This window comes from Syngnathus acus, chromosome 15 (assembly GCF_901709675.1).
Source record: "Syngnathus acus chromosome 15, fSynAcu1.2, whole genome shotgun sequence".
Classification (NCBI taxonomy): Eukaryota; Metazoa; Chordata; class Actinopteri; order Syngnathiformes; family Syngnathidae; genus Syngnathus; species Syngnathus acus.
Genome location: NC_051100.1, coordinates 8,515,748 through 8,537,082, shown reverse-complemented (window position 1 = coordinate 8,537,082; position 21,335 = coordinate 8,515,748). Strand labels below are relative to the sequence as shown.

At 42.8% G+C, this 21,335-nt stretch overlaps 1 protein-coding gene across 2 annotated transcripts; it reads right to left on the bottom strand.

Moving 5' to 3' along the window:
• Window positions 1-416: 416 nt before the first annotated feature.
• foxn2a (forkhead box N2a) lies at window positions 417-16,402 on the bottom strand. Of its 2 annotated transcripts, XM_037271766.1 has the most exons (7): window positions 16,229-16,402; window positions 13,869-14,064; window positions 7,459-8,036; window positions 5,642-5,766; window positions 5,343-5,392; window positions 4,496-4,564; window positions 417-3,797 (listed from the first exon to the last, which is right to left on the bottom strand). In XM_037271766.1, the coding sequence occupies exons 3-7, from the start codon at window positions 8,020-8,022 to the stop codon at window positions 3,373-3,375; spliced, it is 1,233 nt and encodes a 410-aa protein (XP_037127661.1). In that variant the 5' UTR covers window positions 8,023-8,036; window positions 13,869-14,064; window positions 16,229-16,402; the 3' UTR covers window positions 417-3,372. The 2 variants fall into 2 exon arrangements, with proteins under 2 accessions (XP_037127661.1, XP_037127660.1); XM_037271765.1 differs by lacking the exon at window positions 13,869-14,064 and having other exon boundaries at window positions 16,229-16,401.
• Window positions 16,403-21,335: the final 4,933 nt, after the last annotated feature.

The window sequence follows — 21,335 nt, the reverse complement described above, 5'->3', positions numbered from 1 at the left end:
AGGACATGGGATGATATAGCCATCTTCGGCACGGTCCACATTAATGTGAGGTGCAATTCTGGCAGTCTGCCATGTCGGAAGAGTGAAAAAGACAAGTAGGATGAAGGCGGCAGTGTGTGGCGGAGGAGTCACACACGTGGTGCTGATCACAGATTGTGCAGTCAAAACACGACTAAAACAGCCAGACTTGGTGGGAAATATTTGCCAGCTGTGACATGCTAATGTGAAAACTGAAAAGGCTGCCACATGAATGAGTAGTTATAGTTGAATAATGGGCTATGATTAGCTTCTACGAGTGCTCTGGCAACCACAGCAGGTGGTAACATTGATCAGAAATGTAGGAAGTGTAGACTGACTATTAATACACTGGTTGTGAACCAGAATTTTCAAAAAAAAAAAAAAAGTGCTCACAGTGCTAAGAAGAACAGGTTTTTATTAATAGTTTTGTAATACCATATATAATGCAATTGCATATCTTTGGCGAAAATAAATCTTATAAACATTTTATCAACAGAGGTTAGCATACAAAAACCAAAAATGTGCGCCGGTCCGAAAGCCATGGCAGACACAAACTGATACTGGGCTGGCAGTTTTTTTGTTGCGTTTCTTTTTTTCTTTTTTTAAACCAAGGCAACTTAATCATACCCATACAGAGCTGCAACATAATTCCGAGAACCACATGACCGATATTTAATAAAAGCTGACAAGCAACAGAGCAACCGGTGTCATGAGCGGCGTTAAATTTGTGGCGGCCCAACATGGTGTGTTTTTTTACTGAGAGCAACAGAACCTTCTTTTGACAAGTGCTACAAAAAGAATGAGTGAGAACTCTATCGGGATGGGGAACCTTTTTGTGCTCAGGGGCCAAATCAGGTTTTACAGTGTACTCCAAGGGCCATATTAAATTCAAGAATAAAACTGATCTTAAAATCAAACAAATGTTTCTTATCATATAGCACAGTATAAATGATCTATTATTTGGATTTGTGGGTTAAACGTTACGGGCTTCGTCTGAGGCCTTAATTGCTCTCGGACCGGATCCCCAGTCCTCAAAACGGGCTGAGGGTCTGCAACTACACAAGCAGCCTGGGTGACCGCATGGGTCTGCTCCAAATTTCCAGTGACAATCACAATTATTCACAAGTCTTGGAAGCATGACTAATGAGTGGCAGTAGTTTTTTTTTTTTTGTAGTTAGCTCAAGTTTAAAAAAAAAAAGTACACATAAAGACAAAAATGTAAAATGATTAAATCAGAAATTCAACAACACAAGAGGGAAATGTGACATTTTGCACCACCCCAGTTTGTACATCAATTTTGGCAGCAAAAGAAAGGTTCAGTATGAATGTTGATCAACATTTTCTATCCAGGCTAACAAAAAGCAAAGAATATCTGGCAGTCATAGTTACATTTCCAAAATAAACAAAAATAAAAACACCCGCTCTATAGACAATTGGCAAAAATACTTTAACACATGGAAAGAGGGGAAAATAGGCTGTATTGCTGTGAAATCAAAGCAGAACAAGAAAAATAAAATACTTCTTATATGAAAAAAGAAATTAAATGTGCCTCGTCATTCTCCTTTCAGATGACCAGTGTTTGATGGCGTTTCCACCCGATAAATTAAAGTTATAAATAAGGTAAAGATTCACGAACAATTAATTTGTTCTTCTTTCACAGCAAAATAAGACCAGTGTATGCAAGAATTACTGTACGTCTGCAGCAGCAGATCCGAACCATAAAGTGGTCAAAATAAACCAAAGGATAGGATGTGTCCAGAGTCCGCTTACATTTCCGGTTACTTTGGACAACAAGTCGTGACAATCTAGAATTATATTGTGGCAACAGGGAAACATCGCAACCATGGCCCCTTGCGGTTTTACATCAGTGGCACAGTAAAATGTTTGGCAATGACAACATAGGCTATACTTAAAGCCACCAAAAACACATTGTGGCACTTTTGTTTTTTAAATATTATGTGGGATGAGATGCTATTGTGCGCGTTTTCCTCATATTGTTAAGTACTTTTGATTTGAAAAACCTAAATGTCAAATGCAGCTTGCCTTGTAACCTCCCACAGTGAGCTGACCGTAATCAGCAGACAGTAAGCACCACATTTCACAGCGTGAAGGGGTTTTGTACTTCCTCATTTTGTTTTAAGGAGGAAGCGCAGCGAGAGGAACACGAGTGGCCGACCGGAAGTTGGGGTCAAATCACGAGAGCAGCTCACATCATAAGGATTCCAGTTATGTCCAACCATGACTGTACCGTCGGGTTTATCGTGCTTTAAACAAGCTCGACTTCAACTCTCCCAAATCAGACAGGCATCCCGCCAGATTTTAACAAAAAATAAACTGCAATAAATGGTGCAAGAACCAGTGGTTATTTAGCATCCCGTCCACAAGGGTCAAGCAGCCTGGCTACTTTTTTTTCAACATAAGAGTAACTGACCCTCTTGTCTCACCTTCAGTTTTAGACTGAAGAAAACACACACACAAAAAAAGTCAAAGTAGTCGAGGAAATTCGTTGCGCACACACCCAAGTGTGCCGTAAATGTAAAACACCCCGGTGGATGAACGTGATTGACAACAAGGCGAAGGGGCAAAGTTTGCAAGTAAAATTTGGCAGTGGCAGAGTAAATACTAATTCCGCAATTTGCTAATCCTCATGTTTACGGCGTAACAAGACAAATAACGCTATCTCATTCATTTGCTTAATTGCATCTTATCCAGCATATCTCTGGGGTGGAAAAAGTCACAATATTAAATGACGTGAAAAAGTTAAGGTTGTGGATTCATTATTGCATCTCTCTCTCAAGAGGTGTAGAGCACACGTTTTAAAACCGTGCCGCATTGGTTTTTTTCGTTAGCACAAAAGGGGAAAACGCGCAACAGCAGGAGGTTAGATTTTGTCTTTTACAAACATGCACTCGTTCGCGTCATATACAGACTCACTTGGAAGAGGATACAAGTTTGAGGAGGAAGCATGCAACGCTTTGAGTTAGAAAAAACGTTTTCCATTTTTCACAGGAAAAAGAAAATCTTGAGTCACCATCGTCTATTTCGACAGAAGCAGGCAGGTCATTTTGGATCGAGTCCGTTCTCCGTCGCTCAGCCCCCCCCCCCCCCTCCCCAAATATGTTGTGACCGCCCCCGAGTTGCAAAAGTCTCATTATGGCTTCGTTCTCCTGTGTGAACAATACTATTGCCATTTGATTCGTTGGACAGAGATATCCCAAACAAACAACGAAAGAGAGGCTCAAAATGGCCAAGACACGAGATGAGAAAAGGAGAAGGAGGCACAGCGGGACACGCGACTGGGGGTGGGTCAGAGGTGAGGGTTCACAGGGTCCAGAGTCTGATGAAGGGTTATCTTTATTTCCTGTTAAGTTTTGTGCTCTTGACATTGCGTTTGGAGCCCTCCGTGCAACTGCGTATACCCGCCAGGTGCAGCAAGGAACCAGCGGCCTCTTTAAGCTCCTCATCCAGCTCTGGCTTGACCTCACGCCGCGGCCTTTTGCCAGCAGGCCATTTGATGGCGGGTGGACGGCGCTGCGTTTGGTTGACGCCCCTCTCATCCCAGAGGTCAGAGTCCTCGTCGCTGTGGAAGCCCTCGCTGCCGGCGCGGCGGGACTGCCTGCGCTCGCAGCCTCCTTCATCTAGGGAGGAAAGGGAGGACGAGGAAGACCGGGAGGAGCAGCGCTGCAGGGCGACGCTGCTGTAGTTGTGGTCCTGCTTTGGATCGCTGCTCACCAGGACCGAGTCGGGTCTGGAGAGGTCCAGTGGGCCGTCAGAATTGCCTGCCGAGGGCAGATGTAGCAAAAAGTGATGAGGGCAAACCAACAGTTTACAAGCCGCTTGCGTCTGGCTTATTGAAATAATCAACTCTGCATTAAACACATTCTAATCAACAATGTGCAGTGGAGTTCCTCGATCAACTGGTACATGTAAATGCCGTGACGGGGGTCAAATCAGAGACTCTGATTCTTCGGAACTCCATTTTTAATGTTTGAGTTGGACTGAGTGAATTAACACTGCCCCTGGAAGTGTTGTCACAGTGGAAGTCTTCTTACATGTATAGCTCAACTTGTCATAACTGACAACCTCATGTCCTCCTTCAGTAGACCACAGCTTAATTAAGACCAAATCAACCGTTGTCAATTTTGCTGTTGCCGTTTCACCTCACTTACTTCAACGAGTAATTCATCAGCAATCAATGAAATTTCTAATAATCAATTAACCAAATATACAGCACCTTCAAAATTCTAATAGCATCTCTATTGTTAACAACGATTAGAATTGTTTTCAATAATCTTCTATGGTTATCCACATACCAAAGGTCCTCACGTTAAATGAATTAAACATCTGCCATAAAATTATGAACACGGATGAGAAGTATGTCCAACTGAATCAGCAGACAAATAAAAAACACTTAAAGCAATGAGGTGGATGTTATGCGAGGAGGGTGAACATATGGTTGCTTGTTGGATTCTCTTACATGGGTCAACGTGGTGCCCTGGGGCAGAGTTTAAGAGCATCATGGCAGTGGCAGCATCAATATCAGACTCTGGAAGAGGAGAGAACATGCATGACGGTCAGTGCTAAGGTGTGAGAGCAAGGCAGCGAGCGGGGCGCTTCGCTCCCTTTTAACATTGCTCATTTCCACCAAGCCGCAAAGTTTGAAAAGGGTCGCAAAAGTCATTGATTGATAAGCAAGGAGTTTTTAAATCGGTAGGGTAAAACGCTGAATGCTCCTTGTTTATTTTCTTGGTTCTTTGAAGCTATCGCCATCCCACTTGCCCGCCCCATGGTGGAACTGCAAGCCATAGCAAGGTTTAACGGGTTCTGCGTACCACTTGAAGTGACCCCAAAAATGCCAATGGAATGGATCGGACAAAACAAATATTCATCAAAACAAAGCAGAGGATAAATACATGCCGCTGATAGCAAGAATGCATCCGATCTTCTCAGACCTGACAAAGTGTCTAAAAGCCTCATGGCTCACTTCTGGGGCTCTAAATTATTAATGATTACAGCAAGATTGAGTGCTCCACACTCAGCACCAACGGAAACTCTGCCTGTTGTCAAGGTTACAAATCTAAGAGGCAGAGTGAGTGGGGAGCTATAGCTGAGGCATCGAATGGACCACATGAGGCATCAATGACTTCAAAGTAATAAATCAAACTAAGAATTGCGAGGGGTGGGGAGGGGACAAGATGCTGGATGTTCTGTGACTGAAATGCACAAAAGCGTCACAATTGCGATACATTCACAAGCACACTACGGCGGATTCACAAAGCTGTAAAGCACGTGAGCGTACAAAAACCAAGAGAGCTCTGCCTCACCTTTAAATGAGCAACCTTGCAGAAAGAGATGGCGAGGGGGTGAGGAGGCACTGCAGGAGAGATTAAAGAAAAAAAAGAAAAGAAACATCAAGCACTGTATCATACTTGAATTTCAAAAGTGTGCTTGAAGAACTAGCCACTACTAAAACCCATCAAAATGACACCATAAAAAGCATCTTCAATTTCAAAGAACTAAGACCATTTAACTCGGAGTGATGGTCCGACTTGATGGTCTGAGAACAATTTCCTGCATCGTCACATCCTGTCACAATTTACTGTGGGGAATGAAGATAGGTCACCTGGGCGGGGAGGCGGGTGGTGTGCAGAAGGCATGTGCGGCGGGAAAGTGCTGCTTCTTAAGGGCTTGGATCAGGTTGGGGCGGTATTCTGGGTCGACGCACCACAGAGAACCTTTTCCACTGGCCTGCAATGATAGTGAAACATTGGGAGACTATCAAGAGTCAACATCCTCTGCTGTAATGAGGCTCAATTACCTTAAGTGAATAAATAACAGTTAATTAGATAAATAAAATGTTTGACCCTGTTAATAACAACTAAACTTATTGCTGCTATCAGTTCAAGTAACAGCAAACCCAAAGAAACACGGGCTTCCTTGCTACTTTGTTTATCTTGCTTCTAGCGATCCGTGTTATGAGAGGACTCATATTTACTAGAAAGAATTATTTTGAGGCCAATTGTCCCCCTATAGAAAATCCAGCATTCATATTCAATCTGGTGAAAAACACACACTGATTGTCTCATTTTCACAGCGTTTCTTCTCGTGAACAAACTTCCTCCACAGGCTGCACACACTGCTCCGACTGTCTGTTGGTGATGTGTGCGGGAGTGTGTTAACGGTCATATTATCTGATGGTGCTGTGTTGTTGCCCAGTCTGAGGGAGCGAGCGAGCGAGCGAGCGAGGGAGGGTGGAGAATAACCTTGACTCACATTACCAAGCCCGTCCCCGATGCAGGAAGAAGGAAATGTCTCCATGGCAACGGAAACCACCAGCCAGTGTCATGTGAAACTGCCGCTGATCTGTCAGCAGACGAAGTGCTCACACTGCGCACCTGCATGCTGAGCGACTTGCGCTACTCCGTGTTGCGCCTCGCAGAGTGCTAACCTGCCCCTATCTCCTACGGTGGTGCAAAAATAGCACATTGTAGCCATGGACAGACCTGGCACTACGGGTTCTACCGGTCACAAGTCCAAACTCATACTGAAGCTCAATATGGCAACCATTGTGTCCCTATCTGGATCTACGTAACACAGTCTGTGTCACAAATTGGGCCAACACTGGATACGAGCAAACGTTCTACTATGGAGCATGAGCGCTCTAGCAGCTATAGAGTCAACAACTATACTTATTTGTTGCTTAGAAAATCAAAAACTGCGAAATTATTGTGTCACAGTTTGAATATCACAACCAGGCTTTTGTTTTTCATCATAGGAGACCAAGGCGTTGCTTTACTACACATTATGACTCACCGTTTTTAGTGCTTTTAGACTTAACCAATGTCTCTTATACTATCACACAGCAAGGCAGAATATTGTTTATTGCAGACCATAGCACCAGCACTCACTTCAATTTCTAGTGTCCTACTTAGCCACGTGATTTAAAATAATCACCTTTTTGCGGACATAGCTGTCATCGAACTGTTTTTCAAATCAACAGTTAACTAGATTTAGAAAATGAAAATATTTGTAAATATACTGATAAGACTTTTCTACATTTACTCGATCTACACTGCTTAATAGAGCGCCGTGATAAATGGCTCCTTAGTAATCACTTTGCCTTGGGATGACAATGATAAGAGGACTTTTCCAACCTTCATTCGCTCAATTTCTGGGTCTAGAGTTGCATACCTTGCGCATACAAAATACTGTGCTTTGTTTGCATTTCCTTTGTAGCTATGACCTGGATGAAATTCCAGTCTTATCGCTGTAGCGGCCATTATGTGGCAGACCTGCACGTTTGTCACATCAACCACACTATTTAGGGATTTGCTTATTTTGGCAACTGAAATTTGAAATACAACATATTTAGCATAGTATAATGATTGGACCGTGCTTGTCTGAAAGTGCGTAGAATGAGAAAGCAGCTTTAAGACATACCTTTCCTAAACTCCTTTCGACCTTGCGGAAGCATTTATTCAGGGAGAGATTGTGACGCACTGAGTTCTTCCATCCGGTGGGAGCATTGGAGAAGTAAGGGAAGTGCTCAAGAATCCAGCCATAGATTTCTTTGACGGGTAAAGATTTGCTGGGAGACTGCTCAATGGCCATGTAAATGAGGAGCGAAAAAGAAAATGGGGGCTTGGACTTCAAGGAGTCCCGCTCTCTACCCCTACTGTGAGTTGAGGCTGTGGACGAGGATGAAGTTCCCTGGTTGGATCCGTAGTCTCCTTCGATGTCAAAGAGAGGGCTCCCACTGGGTTGCGCTTCAGGACCTCCCAACGTGAAGTTCTGAAGCAGGTTCTCATGAAGCCAGTTGAGGTTGGTGAGTTCTTCGTCTTCGGCACCGCCGGCTCGGTCCACGCTGGTCGCAAGGGGGCTGGAAGCGCACTCCGCCTCGGGCAGTGTTCCGACTCCACAAACACCTCGAAGCCATGTCCGCTCCTCTTGCGTACCCGGAATTTCCGTTTTCTTGTCTGGTGACATCCCAATAATTGGACCCATTAAATCAAAGAGGTCTGCGGAAAAAGAGGAGATTTATATCAATTAGGTTACACGTGATTAATCAGAAAGACTTTTAAAGTTGCCGTTACTGGCCACATTGTCTTTCTTGGAGCCAAGCATACTTGTGGTCTTTCTTTTGCATCTCAACTGTACTTCCCAGCCATTCTCCTCCACGCTTGGCAAGGACGGAGAGCCTCTTAGCTCTCCGCCCCTTGACTTTAGCCAAGGACTTTCAATGAGATCCTCTCAAGCAACTGAGCGGACTTAAGACTCCACTTATTGACGCCCACCTCATTTCAGGCAAGACCCTGCTGCTCGTTATGTGTAAATGAGCATGAAACCCGCCATTGACTGCTGGAATCAAATGACTGCCTCCACCTTACTGCGCGAGGCTCGTTACAGGCTAATCCACATTATGCAAGAATCAAGTTGCAATTTGTCACTTTCAGGATTATGAAAAGTGTACAGTCCTGGAAGTCTTCTATTCTCTTACAATTTAAAGGAAATTTCACAAACTAATGTAAATGACTGTCGATTGAACCAAAGTACATCAAATGAGATGATGGCCCTTCTGAAGCAACCAACTGTTTTCCTTTCCTCGAAAGCACAATAATAAAAATGCCTTGGTAAAAGCCAAGTAGACATATTTCTCCTTTAAATTGCTTGATCGGTGTAACAGTGAGCACAGCTGAGAAGGAAGCAATAGCTCTCGTTGCTTTTCACCGGCAGCAGCAAAAAAATGTGTTTGGCTCAGTTTCTTACAAATTCCTCATACATACAAGATTCCGGCTGGTCATGTGAAATTTGGCCTTCCTTGAAAATGCCAGTCGTATCGTGCCCTACGTTAATATTAACATCTACTGTATGCTTGAATGTATTCTCCAAAGAAATACAAATAAGCGCATTGTACACTGGTGAAGCCAAGTGTACAAAGAGATTAATCTTGGGCTCAGCTCACAACAAGCTCTAAGTCTTGGGCGTCACCATGACAACCACGCCGTCCTTTCAATTAAGTGCAGAAATTTCACAAATGAGTAATCCATGTTGGCTGTCTCCAACATATTACAGCACAGGAAATGCCGCAGCACCTGACTGTGGACACCAGATGCTTCTTGAGTGCGGCGATGTGTGAATGTGAACCAACGTAGCCATGCACGGGGACATAGTATAATCTGTCAGATAGGCGTTTCTTTTCATTTATGTGACAAGACAGGAATTGGGTCAGACCAAAGAGTGTTTGGCCGTAGAACGAGGCGGGAGAGAGAGTGTATGCACGCGCATACACAAGTCAACGTCAGCCAGTGGTAACAAGAATGAAAGGAAAGGGGCATTTAATAAATTACCATCGAACCCTCAATGAGCGTGGAGGAACATACGACAATTCCAATTTTCTTCAGATTGAATCATGGGTTATTCCATCTTTCAGGGTTCTTGCAGTGGATTTGATACCTCTGTCAAGGAGGCTTTTTTTTCATCACGCATAGGATTGATCGATTGGATCTGTGCAGATTGCAGTTTACAGTTTGTGATGCATCAATGTGTATTATTTATAAAGATGGGGAGGTACACTTCCAAGAATGCTATCATATAGTTTTGACGGGAACTTGATGATCATCTTTTATTTATTTTTTTACTCTTTATTTAACACGGTTATGAATTTATTTTGTTCAGTGGCTCAGTTTAAAACCCAAACGTTCATAAAGTGAGGTAGTATTTCTTATTGACAGAAATGGAAATGCAAATAATCCGTTCTGGTTTTGCCTTAGCAATATGGATGTTTGGTTAAAATTAATATAATAATATGTCTGAGTTTTTCTGCATTACTGTATCGTTTTTACTTTTACTTTTTACTCGCGATGCCCCGATCAAATTTTTGGGGTTCCGATCTGAAGTTTTAAGGCATGTTCTTTCCAATACTGACCTCCCACACTTTTTTTTTTTTTACTTCAACCCTAAGGTGTGCAAGTCCTTTTCCAATATAGCGAGTAACAAGCTTATAAACCCTATGAGGAATATGACAATCATTCTTCTAAACATTTATGACTAAACATAGCTGGTTTTCGAGGTTGCCTATCTATCACGTTACTACCTAAACTAATGAGTCGGCGGCCCGAGGACACGTGGAGAAATTCTAAAATAGACTCGAAAATGAAAGGAACTGCTCCTACAAATTGGATAATTCTGCTTACTGATAAACAGTGATGTCCTGATTGAGACTGCTCTTTCCAATCAACGGGTAATCATGGCATACGAATTATCTTACCCAAAACATTCCACTGACAGCCATTAAGGTGACAGTCAACCACATGGCACAGGTGTGGCGCCAGAATTGTGACTGAATTCTGTTGACATTTGTTTACAAGAAGGAAAACCTGTTACTTGGAGAAGAAAACAAGTCATGGCCTGGTTAAAGAGTCAGAACACTGGCCACTTTCCATCTTAGTCTCGACCGCCCATAGTTCCTGACTGGTACCTCCAAGAGGACTGACATTGGAATGTAAACACAACTCTATTCAAAAGCCTTTAGAGGAAGGTCAGACTCCAACCATTAATGTTATAAGAGTGAAGCCAATGCGATGAATGGACCTTGCCTGTTGACTGCAGGTCATCGTTGAAAATACACCAAAGCTGGAATGGCGCTGACCTGATGGCTCATCTGCAAGTTAAAATAGCCCCGCGTGCCATGAGCCGCATCATAATCATGTGCAAACAGGCGGGGACAAACAGCAGGTGCCGAGGCAATTTTTTCCCCCCCTTTCAAAATGCTCTTTTATCCCGTTAAGCACTTAGCCTATTCAAAAATGACACAAAGACACACTGCTAGCTTTAAGTGGCGGATCAAGCACACTGACGTGTCGCATAGACGGCAGAACGTAAACGGGAGACCACGGCGGCCGCGTCAGCGATGATCTCAGGCAAGCAGATCTGACTTTCAGGAATCAGTTGCCACGGCAGCCTGCGTGGTTGCGCTCATGTCTGTGCATGAAGAGAGAGCTGATGTGGGGAGATCAATACAGGCGGAAACTGCTGAGGACAGCAGTCTCGCGCTGTTCTCCACAAAACCTGTCTGACAAAGAGGGGCGGGAAAAGCGGCAGCCAACCTGGATGACATGCTGCTAAGTTCCAGTGAGTGCATACTTCACGCACAGTTTCTCATTATATAGCTATACAAGATAGGATTTTGAGGAAATTAATTTTAGAACCGATGCTTGCGTTTATACACCGCTGAACCACACCCTGATCACGGCTACTAACTAAACCAGTCGACACAAACCAGTTCCACTTCTCGGTACACAAAGGTGTGTCGCAAAACCCCAATGGCTGTTATTTGAAACCCTCCGTGATGTTTCAGCCTATCCTGTGAATAAAAACCTGAATTAGACGATTGGAGTGTAACGCTGCTCTGTATGCTTTAAAACAATCAAAGAGAAGGCTCCTCTCACGACACTTATAAAGTACCATTTTATTTGGAAATAAAAACCTACTACGTAGATTAAAACAATCCACTCTGTGATGGTGGTAAGAGTGAATAAAAAAAAGCTTGCTCACACACAAAGAAGCAGTTGTTTTGTCTTTTTCTCCCCCCTCCACCTCCCATTTCTAATCTCTCAATATTCACTACGCAACTACAGACGACCAGGAGGGAAGGAAACACCTCCTGCCCGTTGAGGAAGTCCATTTTCAGAGAGCACTCAGAGTCGGGCCAGCTCAAAACCAAGAGTGAACTGGCGCAACAAGAGGGCAAACGTTTACACAATGCTACGGGCCTGTAAGTCTCACACAGGCAAACAAAAGTAACACAGGAAAGATTGAGTTGGGCACAGACTTTATAGTTTCAAACTGCACTTTGACTCGAATCAGAGGTTAGTTTTCCAAAGGACAGACCAGCCTCCTAGCAAACACTGAAACCTTATCTCGAGGGTCACGCACCCGTCTGGTCTAGAAACCCTCCTCCCACCACAATCTCATATACCTCCAAATACCGCAAACAACAAGCATTGCCGTGCTATTTTCTTTTGGACTGTTGTCAGCTCGGGTCTACAGCCTTCCAAAAATTCATCGGTTTGTTATTTATGTTTTCAACACGTTTGCATGTTTTGGTTTAAAAAACGAGGATAGAGATTTCTTTTTGTACTTTCATAACATAACATCTCCAGCAGTGCTAGAATAAGCAAACTAGTTGCACAAAAGCTGCCAAATCCTGCCTGGGTATAACGTCGCACTGTCAATTAAATAAACCCTGTTAATTACGCCCGGGGTGATGAGACAAAGACCCATTGTGTTTCTCTTCTTGCCTTCGACTCAATCAAGGAAACGGTCACATCACTGCTGTCAGTGAGGCGTGCCCTAATCAGCAGCGTCTCGCATCCACCACTCAGAAAGAAGCGAGAGTGGAGGGGGATGAGGTGCTACTCCCAATCAAGTTATATGTGCATAACTAATGTAAGCAATCTGTTAAAGTCTAAATTGTAAAACTTTGGCGACACACTTTTCTCTATGCTGGCTTTTGTCTAACATCAGAGTCAGCTTGCAAAGTGTCAGACGGAGATGATGATGTTGAATGATCCAAGAAAGATGGGACTGGTCCATTTAACATTACAGCACTCCTCAAGATTCAAATCTTTAAGTTATGACAATATAACGGGGAGCTGTAGGGCAGCCTGCAGCTATTTAATACTTTAGTATGCGAGTAGCCTTCTATTGAATAAACTCATATTTGGATACAATCATTTTTTATTTTTAGAATCAATAATTTGAGTTTCCAAAAGCATTTTTTCTGATTATTCGTTATCAACTAATGATTGCTGTGTATTTGATATTGTTTAGTTATAAAAACAACTAAACAACAAATTAGAAAATAATACACCACATAGATTGTTGTACTTCAGTTATTGTTTTCCAAAGTAAAAACTGATATTTGTAAATGTCTTATTTTGATTAAGATAAAACATGCCTGTATTAAACACAAAAGATAGTCGGTCTGCTTTCATGGTGGAGTATACAAATCAAAGAATAGTTACTGCGTGGCAAGGCTGAAATGAGAGGATTTGGACAATTTAAGTTCAACAATGGCTCGAAACGATTTCTCGATTATTGAAGTAATTGACACCTCAAGTTGTTGAATTTTGGCACCTCTTGATGAATATAATTTGGCTTGGTTAAAGTGCAAATAGGAATACAAAAGAGAAAAAGCACTTCACCTTCATCCTAATGACCAACCACCTTCATTTTTTGATTTCTTGAATTCACATTCAGATGCTTCTAGGCTTTCTTTTCCCCACATTCGCACATATTACACAAGATTAAAAAGTGAGCCAGCCAACAAGTGGCGACCCACACAGTGAAGCTGGACAAGTATTTTGTAAATAATAGGGGCACCCAAAATGAGCAGACCTTAAAGTGTCTGGAACGTGAAATTACTGCACTTACTCCTTTTAACCCAGAATTGATTTATCAATTCATTCAAGTGCTTTCAGTCAAATCCTTGCTTCAAATGCTGTTATTCACAAAACCAGAGGTTCTATAATAGCCATTTCTCTTTTGTGGCAATGTTTTAGACCTTTATACAAGATACTACAAACTCTTAAATGGTACACTGAATGAGAATTATCTGCCTTTGTAACAATTCCCAAACTCTAGTCAGTCATACGCCTTGAAAGCACATGGCGGATTTTAAAGGACGCAACCTTCCATTTACTTGGGGTCAGAGTACACAATACTGTGATAAGACTGATTACATGGCCACACCACCATTTTGAACCGCAATTCTTATGGCACTTTAGCCTCAATGGGAAGAACAAATACATAGTTTAGATTAGAGGATGGCGCTGAAAGTGAGCTCAAACCGGTTGTGCATTTTGAAAATGTAGTCTCGTTGATCACATTTCTTCACACAATCCCCGCAGATGCATCGGATGGAGAGAAATGGACCAACTGCTTAGAACAGTGAAATCAATAAGTATTCAACGTTGGGGGGGGGGAAATTGTGCGGTTTTGACAAGGGTTCCAGAGAGGTTTGTTGCAGCTGAGCTCAGTAGTGTTCTGTTGGAGTAAAATATCCAACAATGAGTGCTGTGTAACAGAACAGTCCAAACACAAATACAAAACGTGACTGTCCATAATCCAATCCAATTGAGCTCAAAATCAGTACGGTCTGGACTTTGCCCTAATCTAATGAACTCCGTTCAGCAAGTAGAGCCCATACCCCGACATAGGCTACACACCAGCAAAATGCTGCATTTTGGACAAGATTTAAATATCTCGACAACTTCTTGCTTGAGCATGGTATTCAGCTCGACTTTTAACTGTCAAGAAAGAAAGCATATAATGGAATGCTTACTCGTGACACAAACTGCATGCAGCCTCTCGCACTAAATACAGATTGAGATTTTGAAATGAAAACTAATATCCCAGAGTGTATACGGTGCTAGATTAATATAACAACCTCACCGCCCCTTCCACCCCCCACTGTCAGGTCATCACCTTGAAGAACCCGAAGGCTTTCCATAGGGCAGGCTCACCCCTCAGTTGTATTTATTTCAGGAGATGCATTAGTTTTGTCATTACTGTACTAGTACCTAAAATATGTGTTCCATGATGCACTCAATAAAATAGAAATTCAAAGGTAAACTAAATTCAACTCTTTTTTTCAGCTTCGACGAAAATACAATGGGAAGTGTCTTCCATCTGGGTTTTCATTTTTAAAAAGCAGGCTGTTATTCTGTTACCTAACCGAATCTGATTTGCAGTGCTGTCTTGTGAGTCTTAAAACTAACATCAACAATTAGTAATTTAACTCGCAAGTAAATGATTGAAGAACATCAATGCGCTGGCAACATCTAGTGCAATCTCAATTTTTAGCATGTGCTTTCATTTCAGTGCAAGTATTTTTAACTCCTAGTCACTACTGTGGCCTCTACTTACAGAAAGAATAAAATGTTGCTCTTGTTGTCACAGGGCTTGACCAATATTAAAGCTATTGAGCAGAAGCAAAAACAACATTGCAGAGTCCTATTTATAGTAACGAATGTTAGTAAAGTTAGCAGGCTCTCGGCTATTCTGGGGGGCAAGAGTAGCAACCCTGCAAAGGCCTCAGTACATACAGACGTGGAATACATGCAAGGACTACAAACAACAATGAAGACAACAGATGGTTGTGGCCATAGAAACGCTGGCTATAAAGTAATGGCAGATTGATAACATCTTTTTTGTTCATTTACCTTTTTTTCTACATTTGATTTATCACTGGATCTTTGACAAAAGTCTGAATAACAACACAACATTTCTTCTCCAAACACACATATTGCAAGGAGGAAATGTATGATGGTTCCAGCTAATATAATAATATAATATGAAGTACAGAGGCAGTAATACTACATGGAACTAACGTTTGATGGCATGCAATGACAACAGTCCCTTTTGAGTGTTATTACAAACATAATTATTGCAGTCAGATATTGTTTATAGACAGCTCAGTATATGGGACAATCTTGTGACATGACATCATGTGCTCAGTCAATGCAGCCTCACATTCTTTGGTCCTGCCGAAATGTAATGTTGAGTAACACTTCTGTCAAATTGAATAGCTGAGAGATTAAAGGTAGTTGTGAAAATTAACAGCGAGAAAAGAAAACAGTGGCTAATACAGGATAAAAGAGGGGATGAATCACCACCGACAGTCACACACAACGTGGAATATGAAGTTACGCGCAGTGACGTGTGCAATTACACAATACTTCCCGACAAACCGGACTCGTTACCGAGTAACTTATCCCCGGTTAAAAATATTTTCACCAACTTTACCAGAACTGAATGCGTTCGCTCACCCAGTACAGCAAACACGAAGCGAAATAGCCTTAGCAGCCACTCGGTAGGTCACTGAGGGTAAATCCAACGCTAGCGTTAGCAGGGAACAACTTTAAGTACTCTATCGATGTTATGTCGATAAACGTGACATGGCCAAGAATATGTGCTTAGTATAAAAGGCTGGCCACTTGAATATTGGATTTTGGAAAGGAGAGGGGAAGTAAGGTTAGCTAACTGCCACATGCTGTCGCTTATTGTGCCATGCTGGCCGCTCTGAGCAAAGTCACTTGACCACGTTTACTTTTAGCTCGCTCCGAAACACACGCCTCGCAAACATGGTCCAAACGCACGCGGGCTTAAGACAAAAACCGAGAAAGCAGGAGGAGGGTGGACTACTCACAATCATGTACGTCGGGTCTCGGTGTGGCGTGCTTAAAGACGCGACAGTACGCAGTTTATTCGGATGTCTGCCTCGCAGTCGCACAATGTCAGAGATCAGATCAGCAGCTGCTTCCTCCATGCACGCAGCGCGCGGATCACAGAGCGCACAGCAACGCTACCAAACCCCTAGCCGTCGTCATGGCAACACAGCCACTCCAGCCAATCACAGCCCCTCCCCTCCTATCTCCCCTGGCAACTGCCGCAGCGAAGGGGCTCCACGAGCGCGCACGCTATCCTATTTTGCATCGCCAAATGGGCTTTCACTTTTTCGTAAGCTCCCTCAAGGATAGAAAAATAGATTCAAACATATGAGAAACAGATATTCTTTTAATAACGCACGACTGACGGTGACGTAGACGCCGGAAGGGTTGTTAGAGGGCGTTTACACGGAATGTTGTTTAGGCTAAACACAAACACCTCTGGGCGGAGAGAGGATGTCACCACACCCACCAACGTGGACCCTCAGCTGGGCCCCACCTAAAGTAAACCGTGATACTCAGAAGCTAACCAGACAAACACATTTACTGATCACATGCTGCGTAATACCTATTAAAAAAAAAAAAAAAAAAAACTTTTATCGTTTGTGTCAAGTTTCGTCTCATATTTATTGGTGAGATGTGGGTTTAAGCATTGATTATGTAAATGAGTGGTTGTGATTCTGAATTCATAGGTTCGAAACCCAAAAGTAGGTTGTGTTGATGTGGACACCCCTAACAAAAGTATTTTCTTGAACCCCAAAATTACAAATGTTGACAGATTGCACATTAGCTTGATGACAATTATATTTTCCTAATTGTACACAAAATGCATCCTCTGCAACTCAAATACGCAGACCTTTACAGGAGAATATATTGACGCGCTAGTCTAAATAAGAGGCAGAAAAGAGCTTTTTTTTTTTATTATTTATCTCTACTTGGCTATCTGTGGAGTGCAGCTTTACTGGCTGAAAGCGACTTCACACCAGACTGCAACTTTCACATACCGGTGATACAGTGCTCAACCGATTTCATAAGCGCACATAAGTACCTCTCTCTGGTCTGATCTAATAGGTTCCCTGTGTGCCTTTATTGTGCATAAGCCCACATATCTGTCATGCAGTCATGGTGTACGCACTCCTGTCTGTCATTGATGCACACATTTGTTTTGGCCTTGTTTTGACTTGACAAACAGGTTTTACCGTGGTTGTATTGGCAAACACGTAACTTGAAATAGCATTTGTCTTCATCACTTGCTTCAGCCCTGTCATTAAAAACATGCTTTTATTCGAAACAGGTACAGCACACAGAAATAATGAGAGAAAGAAACAGATTCATGGTTGAGGTGAGCATTTTCATTGTCATATTATATTCATTCATGCTTTTAAGGCCTATGCTGACATCATTTTCTTGCGCAACAATGCTATTCTTAGGGACAGCATGCCGCCTAGACTGTGTCCCATTTTCCCTCCCGGCGTCACTGTCAGGGATGAAGTTGCAAAGCTAGCGAGGGAGAGAGAGGAGAAGCATTAATCACCAGGGAAACTGTTGATAGAGGATGCCTGGAAAGACAGGACCATTAGCTGATGTGTCTAAAATGGTGCTAATCTGATTGTTAAGGCTAAAACAACATGCCCCACTGTCTTGCATCAGAAATGTTGAGCATAGTCGTGGGACATATACCTAACTGTGTACAACACACGAGGCACTTAGCATCTTATTGGGGGAAAAAATGTTTATCTGAAGCATCTGAAAGTTTGGTGCTAACCATCAGCGGTTGAGCACAATTAAGAGTAAACATATCTTCTAGATAAAAGGGAGCGAGGTGAAGTAGTTCAGGATTACAGACTTTGAGTGGAGTTCATGTGAGGCAGTAAAAGTGAGGGGATGAACAATGAGGAATCCATCCCGTCCTGGAGAGAAGACACTGAGCATGAATGAGGGCGCGGTGTGTGCTTTGCAAGCCGGCCTGTGGTGGCAGAGTGGTCAGGAGCCCCGCTGCTTTAATGGTCCATAAATCTGTGTGGGCTGGCTGCTCTGATGCTGCCCCAGTGAGACCCTCTCAGGCGGAAAATGAATCAGACCATTTTTACCGAGCGCCAAGTGTTGAGCCTCTTGCCCTCGCTTACTGCCAGCGAGGCGATAAGAGGCGCTGCACACACGCGCTACTCAATTTCAGCAGGTCTGGAGCTCATAAAACTGTCTAACAGTGACAAACCTTGTTTGTATACTGCACTATATTCCCTCTGTCCTCTTGCCTTTGTTGGACCCTCTCTATTTTCTTTTTTTCCCTCTCCTTTTAGCAAGCTTTGGACTGGAAACACAGTGGTTGACAGTGAGGTGCCCAGTCAGCCCAATCTCATTTGCTATAGAGCCTTAACAGTAGCTGGCAAATACAGCTAATATCTGAAATGTAGATACAATAGATTAAATAAATAAATAAATAAATAAATGAATGACACAGTTAGGAGGGTGCGGGTTCGATTCCACCTCCGGCCCTCCCTGTGTGGAGTTTGCATGTTCTCCCCGGGCCCGCGTGGGTTTTCTCCGGGCACTCCGGTTTCCTCCCACATCCCCAAAACATGCTTGGTAGGCCGATTGAGCACTCCAAATTGTCCCTAGGTGTGAGTGCGAGTGCGAATGGTTGTTTGTCTCTGTGTGCCCTGCGATTGGCTGGCAACCGGTTCAGGGTGTCCCCCGCCTACTGCCCGATGACGGCTGGGATAGGCTCCAGCGCACCCGCGACCCCCGTGGGGACTAAGCGGTTCAGAAAATGGATGGATGGATGGATGCATGAATAAATAAATAATTAAATAATTAAATTGACACAAAATTAATTAAATTAAATTTAATTAAAAGTATAGCATTAGCAGCATTTAAATATGTGGTGTATGAGTGGATAATATGAGAACTGATCCTCACTGGAAATGAATCAGATATATTGCCGGCAATGCGAACCACATTCTGACACGGGTTGCATTGCACAAGAACGAAACCGTCTGTATCAAGGGGTCCGGTAAATCCCAATAATTACTCCCAGAGCCCGCTTGCTGGACTCCGGATGTTGTTAAAAAAAAAGGGTCAAAGCTCATTTTATTTCTGTAAAAATCTATACTAATTCTATACTCACAGGCTAAGAAGCTTGATCTTTGCTGTGAATGTATTGCAAATGTTACCCTACCCGCCCACCAACTGTTAGTACTAGACCAAACCGGGCGTGGTCAACTTGTTTCAAATGCAACACTTGCTTTGTTCTTCAGGTTTCTTTCCCCAGAGGTTCTCCCAGCTTTTTGCCTGCAGTCGTCCTCGGTTGAAGAGGATGTTTGCCTACAGAAGTCTTTGTTTGACAATCCTTTCTGTTAACCCAGTTTTATGAATTGTGTCAGCACTTGCTGATTGTCTGTTATCTGTCAGCAGATAAGTGCCTCCTTTCAGGCGCTGGCAATAAAATGCTCAATGTGGAGAGCAGCGGAATGGTCTTTTCAATAGTCAAACAAATATCCTGTAATTCTGTATTGATGCACTTTATTCAGGTGACAGCGGGAACACGTTGCATTACTGGATGGACCCGAGCGTCAATTTGCTCCTTTGGAGGATTATTAAGCATGCCATCATTCGGGAGAGTAAATTAAATTTAACAAGGATTTAATTAAAAACAAACTGAACAGTTAAATGACCTTTAACTAGTTGCGTAGAGGCTGATTATATGTCCCTTTTTACATTTTTTACTGCTAAACTGATAATCAGTTACCAACAAAGCACTTGAAAGACATCAATTACACATCACACACATCAACCACTCAAGACAGAGCAGTAGCACAATTTCTCTGCAAGGCAAAATATGTTGCGTCTAGAATTATGTTCATAAAATGAATTCACATTCACCACATATTATAAGACTATTCTTTTAGCCATGCATGTAATCTGCCCAAAAACAAGACCGTGAAAGTCGAGTCTGACACAAACTACATTCTTCAATTTGCATTCTCTCTTGTTTACATCACCGATTACAGGCTTAGCTAAAGAAATCAATACACTGTAAGTGATTGTATTCTTTAGAAACACAGTGATTTCTACAACTTGATTATAACAGGCGACGGCTACTCAATCGCTTTGTCTCCACAAAAAGAAACACAATGAACTGTCATCTTTTTGTTGCATCGCCATAAGTGGGTCCCATTTTTCCTTTTATTGACCATTGCTACCTTATTGCGCTTTTAAGCCACCGAAACGTCCGGGCTCCCGTGCACAGGCTTTCGAATAGCAGAGTTAGACAATACACCGCATGTAGGGGTAATTGAATAAACCCATTGATCGCTGGCTACTCTATTGCCAAACCAAATTTGGTTATTCACCCTTAATGACTGCCCCTTACAGGCAAATGAACACTTGTAGTCAATTAACAGTGGAGCAGCAGTATGAAGAAAAGTCAACCCACTTCATGTGTCGATTCCTCCCTTTAAAATGCACTATGCAAAGTTGTGATGTCTGCGAGGCATCTGGCTGATGGCTTCGCTGTCACAACAACAACACAACACCAAAAGCTTTGTTCTTGGACACCCGCATAGATTTGCAAAGCTTGTGGTCCGCCCCACCATTCCTCGCTCACAAACACACTGTATCTTCTTGGACAATTGTGGTCTTATGTCCAGCTGTGTTAGCTGGCACTACCAGTGTTATTCATTGCTAATGCTCCGGCACCATCGTCAGTGCATGTAGTGTTAAAGTTATTACTGCTTGTGGAAATTATTTTGCAGCATCACGGAAATTATTTTGCAGCCTCAAGTGATGCTAACCAAAAGTATGAGCACCCATGTGTTGACAGTGTAACAGGAGCAGCTGTGAACGCCACAGATGCAACCACAACTGTTTGTCGCAAACATACTGTTAACCCTTTACAGGGCACTTTTTGCAATACTTTTGGGTTCAATCCGATACTATTGTATAGTAAATTCAATTCATACATTTTGAATCCTTGTGTAAGTTTTTATAGGGCACTGATTGAAATGATTAACCTCAGAAGAGCTAGATTTGGTAATTGAAGGGCTAGCAGGGCAGCATAGTACCTGCCACCTGACAACACATTTTGCC